This window comes from Aulonocara sp. 'chitande type north' Nkhata Bay, linkage group LG6, assembly GCF_057382095.1.
Source record: "Aulonocara sp. 'chitande type north' Nkhata Bay isolate Kocher_YH1m ecotype deep benthic linkage group LG6, A_spYH_male_GT1.1, whole genome shotgun sequence".
NCBI classification, from domain to species: Eukaryota; Metazoa; Chordata; class Actinopteri; order Cichliformes; family Cichlidae; genus Aulonocara; species Aulonocara sp. 'chitande type north' Nkhata Bay.
The window spans coordinates 5,198,418-5,217,540 of record NC_141349.1 but is presented as its reverse complement, the minus strand read 5'-3'; the positions used below and the strand labels follow the sequence as shown (position 1 = coordinate 5,217,540).

The window sequence follows — 19,123 nt, the reverse complement described above, 5'->3', positions numbered from 1 at the left end:
ATATCATTATTTGTAGTATAGGTTCGTCTGCCACGTTTATGTCCGATATTAAAGCTGTAACTGGTATTCCTTTAACTATTGTTCCTTCAACATCTTTCCATCCGGCGTGTAATCTGGACAACAGAGACATATCCATCGTCTTAACTGAGCTGCACAATAATATTCTCGTAGACAAGGAAGCCCACGACCTCCCTTTTCTTTCTTTAGTTTGAGTGTTTTATATTTAACTTTAGCTTTTTTCCCGTTCCAGATTTTGACAATCCAGTATTTTGACAATATTCTATCCCATGCCACAAACTGTTTTTGTGGTATGGCAATCGGTAAAGACTGAAACAAATACAGCAGTCGGGGAAGAATATTTAATCTGATTGATTCGATCCTGGAGTGTAGGTCCAGAAACGGAATGGTATTCCATCTTTGTATATCTGATTTTATAGATTCATTTATCTGGGCATAGTTGGCACTGAACATTTTGGTGAAGTCACGGTGTATTACCAACCCTAGATACCTAATGCTATCTGCATCCCATTTCCATTTATAGCAATTCTTAATTTTGACTGGTGGTTCATAGTTTACAGTTAATACCTGCATTTTATTTACATTAACCTTATATCCCAAAAAAGAGCCATACTCTGATAGCATGTCCATGATTTGGGGGAGTGCCTGTAAGGGAAAGGATATTGTTAAAAGTAAGTCGTCAGCAAGTAGTGCTAATTTCTGTTCCCCTCCTGCCGTTCTTACTCCAGTTATATCCTGTCTCTGCCTGATCCATTGACTTAATGGTTCTATAAACAAAGCAAAAAGCAGTTGTGAAATGGTTCTTTATTCTATGTATAGTCCTCTCTGCTTGTTGCTTCCTAAGTTTAAGAAACAGGAGTCTTAATGATTTCCTCCCTACCTCGCATTGCTGTTGTTTAATAAAAAGACCTTTTTTCTGTATGTCCATTGTGTTTAGATTATCTTTCTTTTTTTTATTATATCAGATTTAATATCATCATTCAGCGTCACAGAGTGTAGATGTTGTAGCTCTAACAATTTGTCTTCTAATTGACAACGGTTTTCCCACCTTGATTTTATAATGTAAGAGGATATACTAATTATTTTTCCTCTAATCACTGCCTTCAATGCATCCCATAATATTCCCGGAGATACCTCCTCATTTTCATTATACTCTAAGTAAGTTTCTATTTCTTTTTTCAAACTCTCTTTAATATTTGGATAATTTAAAATGTTTGAATTCAACCTCCATAAGGTTAATCTATTTTTGCTATTCAGGCAGATATCAAGATAAACCGGCTTATGATCTGAGATGGTACAAGCGGCTATTTCACAGCTTTTAATTCTAAATACATAGTTCTTAAACACGAGAATATAATCTAGCCTAGAATATACGTTGTGCGGAATTGAGAAATGGGTGTACTTTCTATCATTTGGATGAAAATCTCTCCACACATCTAGTAGTCCAAAATCGTCCATAAAATGCACCATTCTTCTTCCAGTATTCCTCTGATCACCTTTTCCGTTTGAAGAATCTAGTTTGACATTTAATGTGACATTAAAGCAAATGAAAATTCCCTGACTCCTTGTTGTTGCCAATTTCAAAATCTGCCTATATAAGGACTAGTCACTGCCTGGGGGAATATACACATTTAAGAGAGTAATCATGGTACCCTCAGTCTTACCTGTTACCAATATATATCTACCTTATATGTTCATAATTCAAAGCTGAGGATAACAGAATCGCCACCCCCCTTCGCCTCCCATAACTATGAGAAGAATAGAAGGCATGTTTGAAACCTTGTTTGTTAAGTTTTGCCTGGTCTTTGTCAGCTAGATGTGTTTCCTGCATCAGAACAATTTGGGCTTTGTCCCTTTTAAACTTGGATAGGGCTTTCCACCTTTTCACTGGACTATGTAAGCCATTAATATTAATTGACAAAATTTTTATTAACCTGCTACTCGTCTAAATTGTAATTTTCTGTGATTATTATCTGCACACCCTTGTAAAAACTAAACATAAAACATGTGAAAAAAAGTTTCATCAGAAAGGAACAGAAATCAAAATAAAATCTTAACTTCCGAGGTAGAGGTCCCTGAAATGGACCCTGCTTCACCTCGAGAGGCAACTTCCTCATCAGTCTATGAAGGAGGCTCTCGATGGCTTAGGCCTCACCATAAAGAGCATTCATGAGAGAACCTATTTATTTATGTATTGTACACCATATAGTAAACTTAATTGTAAAGGGAAACAAAGTAAGTAGACCTCAATTTTCCGAGGAAGAAAGTACCGTCCTCCTGAAGGCTCAGAGTTTTTCTTTGTAACCGGGATCGCGTTTCTTGTTTGCCGCTGCGCTCACTGGTTCTCTGCTGACCTTACTCCATGTTAGCTGCTTCAGTTCTTCCAGAACTATTTCAGGTGTTATAACGACGTTTACAGCATAACCTCTACTGGCCATATCTTCGGTGGCTTCAGCTGCAGTGTTGTAAATTTTTGTTTTATCAGTACAGGGAGTGCAGAATTATTAGGCAAGTTGTATTTTTGAGGAATAATTTTATTATTGAACAACAACCATGTTCTCAATGAACCCAAAAAACTCATTAATATCAAAGCTGAATGTTTTTGGAAGTAGTTTTTAGTTTGTTTTTAGTTTTAGCTATTTTAGGGGGATATCTGTGTGTGCAGGTGACTATTACTGTGCATAATTATTAGGCAACTTAACAAAAAACAAATATATACCCATTTCAATTATTTATTTTTACCAGTGAAACCAATATAACATCTCCACATTCACAAATATACATTTCTGACATTCAAAAACAAAACAACAACAAATCAGCGACCAATATAGCCACCTTTCTTTGCAAGGACACTCAAAAGCCTGCCATCCATGGATTCTGTCAGTGTTTTGATCTGTTCACCATCAACATTGCGTGCAGCAGCAACCACAGCCTCCCAGACACTGTTCAGAGAGGTGTACTGTTTTCCCTCCTTGTAAATCTCACATTTGATGATGGACCACAGGTTCTCAATGGGGTTCAGATCAGGTGAACAAGGTGGCCATGTCATTAGTTTTTCTTCTTTTATACCCTTTCTTGCCAGCCACGCTGTGGAGTACTTGGACGCGTGTGATGGAGCATTGTCCTGCATGAAAATCATGTTTTTCTTGAAGGATGCAGACTTCTTCCTGTACCACTGCTTGATGAAGGTGTCTTCCAGAAACTGGCAGTAGGACTGGGAGTTGAGCTTGACTCCATCCTCAACCCGAAAAAGCCCCACAAGCTCATCTTTGATGATACCAGCCCAGACCAGTACTCCACCTCCACCTTGCTGGCGTCTGAGTCGGACTGGAGCTCTCTGCCCTTTACCAATCCAGCCACGGGCCCATCCATCTGGCCCATCAAGACTCACTCTCATTTCATCAGTCCATAAAACCTTAGAAAAACCAGTCTTGAGATATTTCTTGGCCCAGTCTTGACGTTTCAGCTTGTGTGTCTTGTTCAGTGGTGGTCGTCTTTCAGCCTTTCTTACCTTGGCCATGTCTCTGAGTATTGCACACCTTGTGCTTTTGGGCACTCCAGTGATGTTGCAGCTCTGAAATATGGCCAAACTGGTGGCAAGTGGCATCTTGGCAGCTGCACGCTTGACTTTTCTCAGTTCATGGGCAGTTATTTTGCGCCTTGGTTTTTCCACACGCTTCTTGCGACCCTGTTGACTATTTTGAATGAAACGCTTGATTGTTCGATGATCACGCTTCAGAAGCTTTGCAATTTTGAGACTGCTGCATCTCTCTGCAAGATATCTCACTATTTTTGACTTTTCTGAGCCTGTCAAGTCCTTCTTTTGACCCATTTTGCCAAAGGAAAGGACGTTGCCTAATAATTATGCACACCTGATATAGGGTGTTGATGTCATTAGACCACACCCCTTCTCATTACAGAGATGCACATCACCTAATATGCTTAATTGGTAGTAGGCTTTCGAGCCTATACAGCTTGGAGTAAGACAACATGCATGAAGAAGATGATGTGGACAAAATACTCATTTGCCTAATAATTCTGCACTCCCTGTATATTTCACCTTAAGCAGGGCTGGGAAGAGAGTCTGGAAGGGGATCTGCTGCTCTTTCAGAATCTTGCGCATCTCTGCATTAGGGCTGCCACAAACGATTATTTTGATAGTTGACTAGTCACCGATTATTTTTGCGATTAGTCGACTAATCAGATCATGCATTCATTGGACGTAAAACGTACAGCTTATTGCACCAGCATGCTCTTATATAACTATCATTAGCTTACAGCTTTAAGTGTGTAAGGTATGTGCTAACTAAAAATAAAGACAAGATGATAGTTTATTAAATTTTGATGAAATCTGCAGATTGTTTCAGTGGAGTTTAATAAACTCAGCCGTCTGCTCCTTGCTATCTAAAATATAACAGGACACCGGAGTATATTCTGGAGCATCTCACACTTCTGATAATCAGTTGTCTGCTTGACATTTATTCAGCTGTGTAAAAACTATAACTTTAATCTCAGCCAAACCGATTTACTCAGGAACAAATAAAATACTAAAAAAAGCCAAACAACAACATTTTTAAGTTATCTAAGTGGCTTATATATCATGTTTAACCTGAGTAGCGAAAGACGGCGGTGGGTTTGAAAACGATTTGCCGGGAGTCCGGTGTTCTCACGGGCTCTAGTGAGCCTTGAACCCCGGCTAGCTATCGAGCTGGTGGGTATCAGATGTCTCCGAAAACGTCAGAGCACTTTTGAAAATATGTAGTGTCCTGATAAACTGAGCAGATATTTGAAGTTTACACAGCTACATTCTCGCCTGAAAATATGTTAAACGTTTATTTTGTGACCCAGAAAGAATAATAAGAGTAATATTAAAACTAACTAGCTGCCGCCATTGTTGGAAACTGAGCAGGGCCACGCTATGAATTCTGGGACACAGTTTCTTCTTCAGATTGTTATTCTTGATGTTAAAACAGACCCTGACAAATAGCATTAAGCATTGCTTATCGAACAATCAGATATGCAAACAATTGTTCTTGTACTTCTTGATATTTTATAGCTGCTTCTGTTTTCTAGGCTTTTTTTGCTTGTTTTGTCTCCTCAGCTCTTCACTGAATATGGACGACTGGCCATGGAGGAAGTCTATGAGAAACCCTTTCAGGTCTGCCATACTATGGTCATTGTCCTTAAAATATATAAGGGAGGTTTCTTTTAATTTTAAAACAAGCTTTGTCTTGTTGTATCAGTACATGTAAAGTCATGAAAGGAAAACATTTTGTCTTCATGTCTGTTCCTGGTCAAAGCTTCTAACAATCTTTTTCTTCATACCAGCACATACTGCTTGAGTTTTAACTGTTGCACACTCTTATCCATTTCTAGATGTTCTTCACCTGAAAGTCACACATTGATGTCCATGCTGAATAATAATTTAAATGTTGTTTTTTAAGAGACTGATGTTCCTAATCAGAGATTGGAGTTACCCATATGAACATCCATACGGCCTGGAGGGAGGGCGGGGCTTCTTGGATAAACGATTGCAGGTGAGTTGAATAATTAAACCCTAACAGCCTGACTTAATAGATCAACAAAGTCACGTGGCAGTGGATGTAAAGCAGGTGGAAACTGCCTACCTACTATATATAGAGGCAATCTTCTGTCGAACATCTCCACGGTTTTTTACATTTCACATTGTTTTAATTTGTTTTAAGTGCAGTAAATCAGATATTAACTGAAGTGCCTGGCTTGTGTTCAGGTGAAACAGAACCAACACGAGGAGCTCCAGAATGTCCGCAGACACATCCACTCCTGCTTCTCCAAAATCAGCTGTTTCTTGTTGCCTCACCCTGGCCTCAAGGTGGCCACCAATCCTCATTTCGATGGGCGGCTCACAGGTATAACAGAACTTGTAATAGCAAAGGTCAGTTCATCTTCTTTTCGTGTGTATGTTCTCTTCCTCACCCCTTGGAGGGTGGTATTTCTCTGTTCCTCAAGCTGGGCCCTCTCCCGATTATGGATGCTCCTGGATTGTTGCTCTGGCACTAACTAATCCTTGCCCTCCCTTTTTTTATTGCTCATCGACCCTCAGGATGCTTAGCTTTGGGTGGAGACCTGAACATTGTGAGGAGTTTTTGTGTTTTGACATCAATAGCGTGGCCACCTTATTATTCCAGCTGTGCTGTAGCCTCTGAATGTTCTGCGCTATAGATTGATATTTACATCAAAAGCTGTGCGAGAAATAGCATAATCACAAGTAAATCTGTCCATCTGTGCAGGTATTGATGATCACTTGTGCAAGTATATTTTCGTGCACAGAACTTGTGCACAAAGACGGCATCTCACACAAGTGGCTAGTTTATGAGGGCTGCTCCATTATGCTCTTGATGGTAACTCTTTGTTCTTGAAACCAAATCAAGCTCGCTCAAATCACCTGAGTTTTGACTGTATGGAAGCCCAAAAGAAAAGGGGTCCTAATGTGATTGTTCACTTTGGACAGTTAAGGTTATTGTGTTAAATTACACTGTGGAAGCAACACAAGAACTGTTTTAAACCACTGTCTATGTACCATTTACGATTTTGAAAATGACTTTTGCCAAATTAACTATCAGCAGTTATTGTTTGTAGTGTAGCAGTGGAAGTAGTGAAAAGTGTCATAGGTGTCAGTATTTTAATGCTTTAATCCTGAAAATCTCTCAGAGCAGAGGTACTTGCAAGGGCACAAACATGCAGGATGTCTTGGAAAGTAGAAACTCTTCCTTTTTTATCCATGGCTGCTGAGTTCTATGTGTGCAGTTTGTTGAATTTATGCGAGTGGAGGAATATGTAATGTAATGTTATGTTACATGTTATAATATGTAACTATGCATGCATATAGTAGTAGTGAACAAACAGAGAAAAAATGCCGTGTGATAGATGTAGCAAAAGCAACTTCAGGAAGAATGAACAGAAGAAGCTCGAGAAAGGAAACACGCTGAGAGAAGACCTATAGAAGACACTGAAGGTGAAGGTAATCGAAACACTCAGAGCAGTGACCCCCAAATTTGGGGAGCGGCTCTAGCACATTCCAGGAATTATATCAGGTTTCTGTGTCCAGAAGAGCGCAGTCCTAGGATAGTTAGGATAGTGCATAGGATCCTCGGGCTCCTAGGCCCGACCTGAGCTTAAAGGACAGACAGTTTGTTTCTGTTTTTGTATGTAATAATATAATATATTGGCCCGGTGGCGCCAGTGTCCGGCAGCCTCGCCTCTGTCAGCGCGCCCCAGGACAGCTGTGGCTGCAATGTAGCTTGCCATCACCAGTGTGTGAATGTGTGCGTGACTGGGTGGATGACTGAATGTAGTGTAAAGCGCTATACAAATACAGGCCATTTACCATTTATTATATATTGGTAGGAACACTAGAGGGGTGAAACATCACCTTCTAGTAGATAGAGCAGTCGCACAAAACTTCAAGACCAGACTGACCTCATCCTGGATCGATTTTTTTTTTGTTTTTTGCAACTCAACCAGATGCTTTTGGTAGCCATCAACAGTATTTTGGGATAATTCTTCTTGAATTTTGTGGTGAAGATTGTACTGAACTAATCAAAGCAAATAAAGAGTGAAATGACCCTGGGTAAGAGGGTGTAGGTATGGTAATCAGGGGCAGATATGAATATAATGATGAGCTTTGACTGTTCTGCTTTTTAGAATAATTATTCAAAGTGTTTTGTATACGTTTTTGTAGCCAGCTGTAAGATCAATATTTAAAATGTCGATGATCAGCTCTTCAATCTGTTTGGCAGGGAGTGCATGTTTATATGCCATCTTTGTGTCAGTGCAACCAAATATTACAACCCAAAAATAGTTTATAACTTTTCACCATGTTTTTCTGTAATGTTAATTTTTTTTAGATGTGTTAGCTATTATGTGTCATTTGTTGTACCCTTTGTTTGTTTGTTTATTCTAATGTGAATTTCAATTTACAGACTGTGACGATCTAATTAATATAACACCTAAAAACCTATATTTGGTCAAGTCTTACTTAAAATGCGAAAATATGGATATAAAGGAACAACTTGGCTTGCTCAGGAAATTATTTATTTGCAGGAGGGATCTAATTGACCCCTCAGGGATAAACATGGAATGCACACAACTCAGTGCTTCTCCACCAGGAGAAGCTATTATACACTTTTTTTGGGGTGGGGGGTAAATATGTTTTTGGTGTGTCACTCAGATATTGATGGGGACTTCCAGAAGGAGCTGCTGAACCTCGTTCCAGCGCTGCTTGCTCCAGAAAATCTAGTGGAAAAAGAGATTGGAGGAGTCAAAATTACCTGCAGAGATCTGCTGCACTATTTCAAAGTGAGTTTACTCGTCAGTAAGTCATCTATGTAAGACTTGGTTGAAAGCCACAGAAAAAGCTATCCGTTTTGGTTGATTGTATTGTCAAATTTCTAAAAATGTTCCCTACCCTACTGCTGTATTTGCAGGCCTACATGAAGATCTATCAGGGAGAGGAACTCCCTCATCCCAAATCAATGCTCCAGGTTGGTTCAGCTCCTTCAGTTTCACTGTTAGATGGCTCCATCTCCTGGACAGTTTACATTATGATCTGTAATCAGAAGAGTAAGTGTCTCTGAGGTTAAGAAGTGAATGGCGTCTGTTTATTATGAAGATTTTACATCTTCAATCAAGTATCAAGTTGATACATTTGCTTTAAAGGAAAACAACAACACCACATGCCTCAGATCAGGCTGCACTCAATCTCAGTTTAATTAAAAACTTTCTGTATTGATTAATGTGTGATAAAGATTGTTTCTGCACAATGTTTTGTCCTCTGGTTTTTAGGCAACAGCTGAAGCAAATAACCTTGCAGCTGTAGCAGGATCCAAAGACATATACAACAAAAGCATGGAGCAGGTAAACATATGGCATTTTGAGGGACATGGATTTAAGCTGATCTGGAGAGTTTGAGATCCAGACACCTCAGAACTTGGATGTCAGACTAAAGTGATGTAACTCCTGACTCTCAATTCTGATTGATTTGTGAAGAGTACACATATAACCACAAAATATGTGGTTAACATGAGTTTGTGCCAGAAGTTTGATCATTGTCTAAACACTGTTACTTCCTGTTCATTTAATCAGAGATCCAGGTTTTGTTTGATGAATTCAGTAAATTTTTTTGTTGTATTTCCTGTCCTGGTCTCAGATCTGTGGTGGAGACAAACCATACATTTCCCCAGCAGAGTTAGAGCGCCGTCATGTGGAGCTACGGCAGGCTTCCGTGCGGTGCTTCCGCTCTGTCAAGAAGATGGGCGGAGAAGATTTCTGCCGGCGCTACCAGGAGAAGCTGGAGGCAGAACTCGATGAGGCCTATGCCAACTTCAGCAAGCAGAATGATGGAAAGAACATCTTCTACGCTGCACGGACGCCCGCCACACTCTTTGCTGTCATGTTTGTCATGTACATAGTGTCAGTTGTCACCGGCTTTGTGGGCATTAGCTCTGTGGCCACGCTGTGCAACCTGGTGATGGGATTGGCTCTGACAGCACTCTGCATCTGGGCCTATGTTAAATACTCTGGAGAGTTTCGCGAGGTCGGAGGATTCATTGACCAGGTGGCTGAAACCCTCTGGGAACAGGTGAGAGGACAATCTTTGCATTACAAGTGGTGCAAATTTCTTCTAATCTTTATGTCAGTGAATGATTGATTAACTGATTGATTGAGTATATCAGCAGTGTTGGGCAAGTTACTTTGAAAAAGTAATTAATTATAGTTACTAGTTACTTCTTTAAAAAAGTAACTGAGTTAGTAACTGAGTTACAAGATTCTAAAAGTAATTAATTACTTGAAAAGTAACTATTGCGTTACTTTAAAAAATGTTTAACCCTCTGGGGTCCAGGGTATAATTGGCCATTTTTAACTACTTTTGATTTTACCTCCACATTTTACCTTTAAAAACTATTTACTTTGCCTTGTTTGGTATCATTCTTTTCAGCACAACCTCACGTGTCCGAATTTACAGTTATGTTTTCATTTTGACATTCTGTATTAACCCAGTTGATCTAAAATCAGACAAAAAAGTAGAGAAGGTTATATTTTTTACTGTAACAACCTCAAACATGTTTATTGAATCATATTTCATAACTTTAAATGCAAATATAAATGGTCAATTTCAAAATCCTATGCAAGTTTTGCAAACAACAAAGTTATTTGTGTCCATTTACCTTTTACCCTTTTTCAAATAACCATTTCAAACTATTTACATAACAATCAGCTGTTCTGCATTCAATAAGATGCCACACAAATTATTTGTGCCACTCCAAAAATGTCTGTCCACTATAAAGGAGAACATCACAGCCTGATACCTGCAGGTCTGACAGCAGGAGGTATATCACTCCTCCTGTTTTCTACCTGGAGACCGCAGTCGCCTCATTGTTCTGACACACAACGCAAAAATATTCAAAACGCTACACGCTAACTGCACAAGACAACACATTAACTACACACTCCAAACACGCTAAACGTCACAAATCTCTCACATCTCAAAACTCGCTCTCTCTCTTTTTCTGCTGTCTTTCTCTCTCTCTCGCCGTCACTCCTAAAACGTCCCCCTCTTCCTAAACAGCCAAATGTCATGTTGCCATATTATTTTTGATTGGTCGTCATGGTGCATTTTTCCACCAACACCAAAGGGCTGTTTCTTGTTTTTTTTGTTTTTTGGTCATAAGCAGAGAGTGCTCGCTGCGCTGTCCTTAGACAGTAAACGTTACAAAACTGTTGAGGAAAAAACGCCACGTATATATTGTTTATCATGACTCTGGTTTTACGTGGTCTATCAGTACAATTTAAAAACTGGCACCTTGTTGCTTTGTCATCTTGAAGTGGTCGTGTGATTGGCTTACCACGACTACTTTATTCTTCCTCAGTCAAACAGCAGCACTCATGCGATTGTTTTGCCCCCTTAGCTCCAGGTGTTGTGCCAAAAAGTCATCGTCTGCCAGAAAGTGATTGCCGCCTGCGAGAGCGCACGCAGCTGCTTGAAGCTGTAGCGCCCAGATTACTTACAGCTACTTTCGTACAACTGATATAAGATGTGGTAAGCTGAAGACAGCTTCAACCGTCTGCTTGTTGAAAAATAGTAACGCAACCGCACCGTATTTTCTTCTTAGTAACAGTAACGGCGTTGTAACAATAGGAATTATTAGTTAGATAACTTGTTACTGGAAAAAAGTGACGCCCTTAGTAACGCCGTTACTTGTAACCCCGTTATTCCCATCACTGTATATCAGTATTTTTATGTAGGTTCTCATTTAGGTCATGGTATATCAATGTTTTCTCCCCACCTTTTATGCTTCACTCAAAAGTTTTCAAAAGTGAGAGGTGATTGCCATCATCAACTGTCTAAATTTTATTATTTAAAATTCAAGTACCTCTATTTGTCAGGAGTTTAACCTCCTAAGACCCGAACTCTTTCATGGCATGCATTTTTAATTTTTCTTTGCTATTTGGGCTAATTGGGACCTGATGAATGTAAAAACAAAGAATTACCAGATTTTTTTTAACCTAATTTTTGTTTCTAAGAAAAATGAGATCTACATATGACGATATTTGTTTTGAATTTTGATAGAACAGTGGCAGTATACTGTCCTCGTAAGTGAATATCAGGCCCTTGTAGAGAAAAATTAAGTATTTTGGTCTAGACATCCCAAAATGTGATGTCCACATATGTGGATGCCAGGTCCTTGGAGGTTAATTTACTGAATATTTTATTTTTCAATATTTAAGCATAGAACACAAGAACAGTACACAATAAGGTGCAAGGTATACGTAGAACTTCAATGAAGGTTCTGACAGCTTTGACTCCCAGATGAGGTATATTTTGTGTGTGTACGTGTGCTATTAAATAAGTGACTGTTTCTGTAAGGCTTTAAAGGACCTTGAAGAAAAAATGTATGCAAAAGTGAGGTTTTTCTTTGTACTTCGATGTAATGTTTCCTGCTGCAGAAAAGATGTTCTGAGGATGTAGATTTATTTATAGTTATTTAATTATTAACTTTAATTATTAATATTAATAATAGTTCAGTAGCAGCCCCAATAAAGAATAAAATTAATTCTTCTGTAGCTTTGCTGTAGATTTGTCGCAGTCAAAAACAAATGGCTGTGAATGGGAGCAGCAACAGCTTGCTTTTTTTAAACAAGTTGAAGCATTAGTCGCAAGTGTGACTGACACTGGTACATGGTAAACTGGTACATTTACATCGTAAATGGACTGGTTCATATATGGTGCTTTTCTACTGTTCCTAAGCACTCAAAGCATTTTATACAACTTGCCTCATTCACCCATTCGCGGCTATTTATACAGGCGCTTTTTTCTTTTTTCCAAGTAAGTGCTTTCTGTCAAAGAAACATTGACATGGTGCTCCAACCCACCTTCCCCAAATTAGCTTCACTACCATAGTTCTGACATTTTTGGTTTTTCTGTTCTTGCTTTTTTGATTAATCTTTCATATTTGCCCCTTAATGCTTCCAGAGGACTCCACGAAAGGTGAGCCCTTGCTTCATGTATATCTTTCCTTTTTTTTAATAGTTGCAGGACTAGGGAGATATGTTAGATTTTATTTATTTATTTATTTTTAATCACAATCAAAACCACTAAGACTTATCAATGAACTTTTTATTTAGATAATTATTTGAATTTCAGGAGCTTGGCCACATCTCATACACTCCCCTTCCTGTTCTCTGTCTATAATTGACCCCCTGCACTACGAATTGGTTGTGTTCTCATTTTTGTCAAAACACCCATTGACACCTATTGTGTGTTTTTGATGTGAAGGAGGTAGGGAGGCATAACATTTAGGACATAACAGTTTACTAGCATTGAGCATCAATTAAAATGTTAACAATTAGATTGAACAACTAGTAAGTCTGGTACTGACCAGTGACAATAATAACTAATGTCTTGATGCATGCTCAATCATCCAGAAAAGGAAATCTCTAAAGGTTCATTCTGTTATTCTGGACATGTCATTTTCAGCATGAGAAATGTTTTGTCACTCAGCCAAGTGACTTCTTCAGTCTCACCTACCTGCAGGTTTCCCCAACATTTGTATAATCACTGAAATTAGCACCAGTGACAAACAATGGGCTGTCAAGACCAGTTTTAATGATCGTTAATATGCAAATTGTCATAACTATTGATCAATAACCATTGATCAATGGCCATCAGCACCATGGCAAAGATGGTGATCTTTCTCCACCTTACAATTCCGTGATTGCAGCCATTCCTTAACTCTCTGTAAATTGTACTCATGGCCAGATACACAGAATCAACTTCTTGGAATCAACTTCTAGTGAATAATAGTTGTTTAGCCTTGTCCATCATTCCTCGAACCTGTCTATTACCGTCATTTCATGTCCTGCTGAAAAATAGTTGCAGTTCCATCTTTAGCTGCTCCTCCATTACCATTTTACTGCACAGCTGCCAAAGGAATGCTGGGTTGTTCTGTAGTCCTCCTTCATAGAATGCAGGTATCTAAAACTCTTAGGATGACCGCAGGCTAACAGATATCTGCTGAGGGAGTTCACATCTGCACTCGGGGGAGTGTAAAGACAGAGCACTACCACGTGACTGATGTATGTGTCTTGGAGAAAATCCTCACAGTTACACCTACCTCCTGTTTAAAAGGCCGTCGGCTTCAACACACTGCATCAGGAAATAGGTCTCCAAAAGTGGAGCGTGCCCTGAGAGACTGTTTGAATCCACTGACTGGGATATGCTGCTGGATCCACATGATGAGGACAGTGAAGGGATTGCAGGCTGTCAGTGTGGACGCGGTCTCACCTGTCAAGACAGTACGCTGTTATCCTAACAACACCTCCTGAATAACACAGGAGGTCAAGGCTATCCTCAACGGGAAGAAGGTGGCCTACAGAATAAAGGATAGGACACAAGACGAGGGGTGGTACAATAGAGGAGACATTGGAGGAGCCAAGTAACTCTTGGTAACCTTCTTCAATCGGTATGACCAACAACCAACTGTCCCACCTCACTACAGTGCCCTCCCCCAACTCCTTTCTCCACATGACATTGCTGCACACTCCACACCCTGCTCATCGCAGTCTCTCTCCCTCACTGGCACCCTCACCTGACACAAAGGACATACCTCTCCTCCTCCCCTCCCCACAGTCCTCTCCCTGCATAACTGCAGACCAAGTGAGGAGAGAACTGGCTTTGACCCAGGAAGTCCCCCTGCCTTTGGGCCTGCTGTGTCCATGGCTGCTGCACAGTCAGGATACTTTTCCTGGACTTCTCTAGTGCTTTCAATATCATCCAGCCAATTATGTTCCAGGAAAAACTTGAACGGATTGAAGTGGACCCCTGCCTGGTGACCTGGATAAGCAGCTACCTCACTGAGACACCACAGTATGTCAAGCTGAAGGACTGAGCAGCACTGGTGCACCGTAGGGCACAGTGCTGGCCCCTCTTCCCTTCACCCTATGCACTTTAGACTTAACAACTCAGAGATGTGTCATGCATGTCTCTGCACTCCTTAAACATCTGCAGGAAACTCCTGTGGATGTTCTACCAGTTAGTGGTTGCCAGCTTGATCTTTTACGTGGTGGCGTGCTGGAGGGGTGGTACATCCAAAAAGGATTCCTCCAGGCTGGCGAAGGTAGGCTGGCTCTGTGGTTGGCATGAAGCTAGACTGACTCTCTGGTAACAGTGGCAGAGAAAAGTACTCTGGAAATTTCCTCTGCTAACTGTCATCAAACCACAGAGAAACCGGATCAGCGACGGGCTGCTCCTCCCCAGCAGCAGAACCAGCAGGGCTAAAAATTCTTTGTTCCCTGAGCCATCAAACTGTACAATTCAGGGAGAGGGGGAGGAGTAGCAGCAGGAGGGAAGGGCACGGGACGATGTTGATCCAGTGAAATAAACTAAACTTATTACCTCCAATGCTAGAAATCACAGCATGCTTCACTAGAGCTCAGTGTTCCAGTTCTCTCATCATCTGGAATTTCTTCCGATCTCCTCTCCTGACATTCCGTGGCATTTATGCCAGTATATCCGTCATGCTGACCACCAATTATATATTTGCAACAGTCTTTAACCTTTGTAACGTACAGTCATCACTTCTTGGTGATGCCTTCCTTGGGGATTTGCCCAAAACTCGAGCCATAATATGCATCATATAATTCCTTTTTTAATAATGTATAAAAATCCTTGTAGATAGATGCTGACTATAGCTCCATTTGGTGGCACACCTGTCAAACTACTACACACCCAACATAAAGCTTTACCTATATTACTCCAAGATAACTTGGAAAACAGCTGTTATGGAGCAAGAGGCTAACACCATTCTTTGTACCAGGTTCTAAAAATGCTCTTTAATGCTGTGCAGCATTTTAACAGTCCATAACACTTTTAAAATATTCACCTTTAGACCCAGCCTCAAGTGATCCTGCTATATTGAGACAGCAGCTACCTCCTCTCCAAACAAGTCCAGTTAGCCTAATAAAATTTAACAAAAGTAAACGGTTTTGATTGCGCATACAGTACGGGAGTAATAATTAGTAGCTTTGATTTCATTACGTTATGTGTTGAGTGAAACTGAAATGGGCTTATTCATCAAATACTGATTTTTGAGGGGTGAGGGTTCAAAAGAAGAAAAAATTAAAACAACCCAGGACATCATTTTCACACCATAGAAACAATATAACAGTATAAAGCAGCTATTGTGGCATACCAGGTTGCCTAGCAACATGATTATTTGCACACATTTTGACATCAAGGCTGCTGTAAAATGAGCCAGAGCTGGCTGTATGTGATTGGTAAATAAATATTAAACTGTAATGGGATAAAAGATGAATAATTACTGCAGCGTTGAGGATGGGATTTTGAGCTTGAGCAGAGTTGGTCAAAGTGGAGATTGTGTTACCCAATGCATAGAGAACTTCAAGTCTGATGTGACCTCTTCCTTCTCCTTTTCCTCCAGATCTTCTCCAAAGTCTTTGAGGTGGCCCGAAGTCGAGTCCTGTTTGGAAGCTTTATCCCAACACCACGGCCCCGGCTCACCTCCAACAACAACATCAAGAAGAAAAATTAGCAGCACACCATGTTTTCCCTGTCATGTTGGGTTTTTTTTCCTCTCCCCCTCTCTCTTCCCTTTTCCTGTCACATCCACCTTCTGCCCTGTTTTAAAATGATTTGAAATGTATAAATAGATTGGTTTTTTGGATATAGATGATGGTTCCTCGCCATGCTGGCTGTGGGTTTAAGGGCACGCTGTAGTTCTGAACAAAGTGGTATGATGTATTTTATTCTCAACGAGGGTTATGATTCTTAGTGTGGGTGGCCATTCTTACACCATTATACCAGGTGTGGTTACCTGTCAAATAATGACTGCACATTATTAATCCCCGTTTATCTGAATGTATGTATGAAGAGCATGTCACCAGACCCTCCTCACTTCTCTCTTTGCGGTACTTCCTCTTGTCTTCATCAGGTTTCTGTGTCGCTGGGCGGCAATACAAATAGTTGTCACAACCAAAGTTTACAGTGTTACTCGTAGAAACTCTCTTAGTGTTTCTTGTGACTCTGCTGAACATATATCAGCCATAAAAACTTTCAATCCACATTATGTAGGGTGTATACAATAAAATAACCCTGTGACATGAACAAACATGATTTCAGGTCAGGGCTCCAACCAGTTCTCTTCATTATTAAGTGATTTTTAAAGTCTTACTTCAATTGAACCTTTTCTGAAAAAGATGGAAATGACAGTTATGCAGCAATTTGTTTGTTTTTTTGTTTTTGTTATTTTCTGAGGTTAAGAAAGGATTTTAATTTTATTATCAAGCTAGTTCAGATAGTAATCTATAGTTACCTTAATTAGTTTGTCTGGATCTGGGAAAGAGCTGAAAGTAAAGGAAGCAAAGTTTTGATAAAACCAGCTCAGCACTTAAGTATTCACCTTAGTAGAATGATCTGCAGGTGTATTGTACTGATTGACAAAAGACAGTGTCTGTCAGTTCTTCTTTTTTTTTTTTTTTTTTTTTTTTTTTTTTACTGTTTTAAGTGGATTATGACTTGACGTGTTTACCTCCAGATACTCTTTATTTTTAATACTCGGCTTTGTCAGAGTCCTGCTTGCTTTCCAACAGCAAGATATGAGGTATCAGACTCATGTATGTTTGCAGTGCAGACTAGCATAGAGTGACCAAAATATTTGTTCAACAGATCTGAGACATTTCCAGCTCTCTACTTGACCTACCAAGAAAGATGTCTTACTAAATGTTCAGCTATTAAGTTTATCTATGTCTGGATCTCCAGCTTCTATACATTTTCTGCTACTTGGTCCTCTTAACCTGACTGCCAGTATTTGAGTAAAACTTTCATTTTTATTCTCCAGTGTAGCTCAGGTTAGCAATGTAGAGTATTTTTATTATTTAGCTTTGGGGGGGTTTATTATTAAACTTAAGCTCTCTTCCCTTCATCATTCCTCGTTGTCCTCTTTATCTTGGCAGATCTGATGGACTGAGTCAGCTCCTCTTGTTTCTAAACCACCCAAGACCACATAGTAAAACACCAAAAAATTGAATTGTTTGCCATTCGATCTGTTGCATCGCATATATGTAACACAACACTTTGTGGGTCCAGATTGGTGGGTCCAGTGTTTCTATTTTCAAAGCCAAAATCTGTAAATTGAATGGCAGGTTCATTCCAAGTGTTGGCATTGATCTCAGGGTCAGAGGTCATAAAACTTTGCTTTACTGATCAGTTTTCTTTTGTAACCATTCCATCCACAACGTCACCACTGTGTGCTCTTTGTTTTTTTACAGTGTACTTCTTTTTACTGCCACACACACACACAGGCTATGTGTATGAAATATAAACCTTTATAAACATAAATTTTCTAGACTTTTTTAGCTGGCAGAACGTTTGGGTGGTAAACCTCATTTCAAATCACTAGATGTAAAGGAATGCTACGTATATATATGTATATATATGTGTGTGTGTGTATATGTATATATATGTGTGTGTGTGTGTGTGTGTGTGTGTAAATTTATCTTACATGAGCACTGCAATTTCACCCCTTGCTGGCAAAGAATGTTTATAATCTGTTGTTTTTCCCCATTATGTTGTATTTAAAGTTATTTAAGTTAACTTATTTTTCAATACACTATTAAATCAGACTTCTTCAACACACATACCGGTGGTGTTCTGTCTTTACATTTTTTTTCCTTTAATGAAGAGGTAACACTGAAAATGCTAATGGTATTCTAGGTTGGCACAACCAATGCCAACATGGAAAAGCTGGACTGATATCTGAATGCTGTTGTAACTCAAACTAAATGCACAATAAAATACCATTTTCATCAAATTACCTAAACCATAGACTACTTTTGTCTAAAGTAGAGAAGAAAATATAAAAACCATAGAGTACTTCCATGTCCAGATTCTGCATTATTTGTAACATAATCACTTAACATAAAATATTTGTTAGATGATAAAACGTCTGCTGTCGTTTATTAGCTTAATGTCCATGCTGACTTTAGCAACCAGAAGATTATATGTATGTTTCTATACTTACATTTTGTTTTATGAAGGAAATTTCATTTGAGTTTAAGAGAATGTGAATTTTTTTTCAGTATTAACATTACAAAGTCATATGTTTAGCAAATGTCTCAGACATTTCCCCTTGTGTAAATTTTACACAGATTTTTTTTTTTTGCACATACGCACGACCGCTCAAAAGTTTGGGATGTACTGGAAATTTCTTTCGTTTGTGTATTAATCACATCATTTTAGTAATAGTAGTAACACTTTCTGTACTCAGTATAGAAAGCTCACTCTTGACATCAGTTGTACTCCTGTGGAATGTGATCACAAGTGGGGCCCAAGTTTTATTGCACCTTCGCAAGCAGACTCATTTTCCTATTGAGGGCTCTGGACATCTTATTGCAGAGGAGATGACGGTTGGTCGGAACTGTTCCTAGACTGAAGAGATAAGGATCTGCTAATAATTGATCTGCTGTGGAATGTTCTTTGTTTGGGAGGTATAAAAGGGTTCAGGGTGATGTCTTTCCCTCAGAAAAACGGGTTAGGAGTGTCACTCCTAAC

At 39.4% G+C, this 19,123-nt stretch overlaps 1 protein-coding gene across 2 annotated transcripts in view; it reads left to right on the top strand.

The window, feature by feature from the left end:
- Nucleotides 1–18,470, top strand: part of LOC147327107 (atlastin-2) — a 42,186-nt gene extending 23,716 nt beyond the window's left edge. Inside the window, exons 6-14 of one of the 2 annotated variants that reach the window (XM_086294721.1) lie at nt 5,120–5,176; nt 5,463–5,555; nt 5,768–5,906; nt 8,228–8,355; nt 8,484–8,540; nt 8,842–8,913; nt 9,206–9,637; nt 12,530–12,544; nt 15,996–18,470. In XM_086294721.1, coding sequence (XP_086150847.1) covers nt 5,120–5,176; nt 5,463–5,555; nt 5,768–5,906; nt 8,228–8,355; nt 8,484–8,540; nt 8,842–8,913; nt 9,206–9,637; nt 12,530–12,544; nt 15,996–16,106 — 1,104 coding nt within the window. In that variant the 3' untranslated portion in view covers nt 16,107–18,470. The remainder of the gene's footprint in view (nt 1–5,119; nt 5,177–5,462; nt 5,556–5,767; nt 5,907–8,227; nt 8,356–8,483; nt 8,541–8,841; nt 8,914–9,205; nt 9,638–12,529; nt 12,545–15,995) is intronic. The other variant, XM_086294722.1, reaches the window with a different exon arrangement.
- Nucleotides 18,471–19,123: the final 653 nt, after the last annotated feature.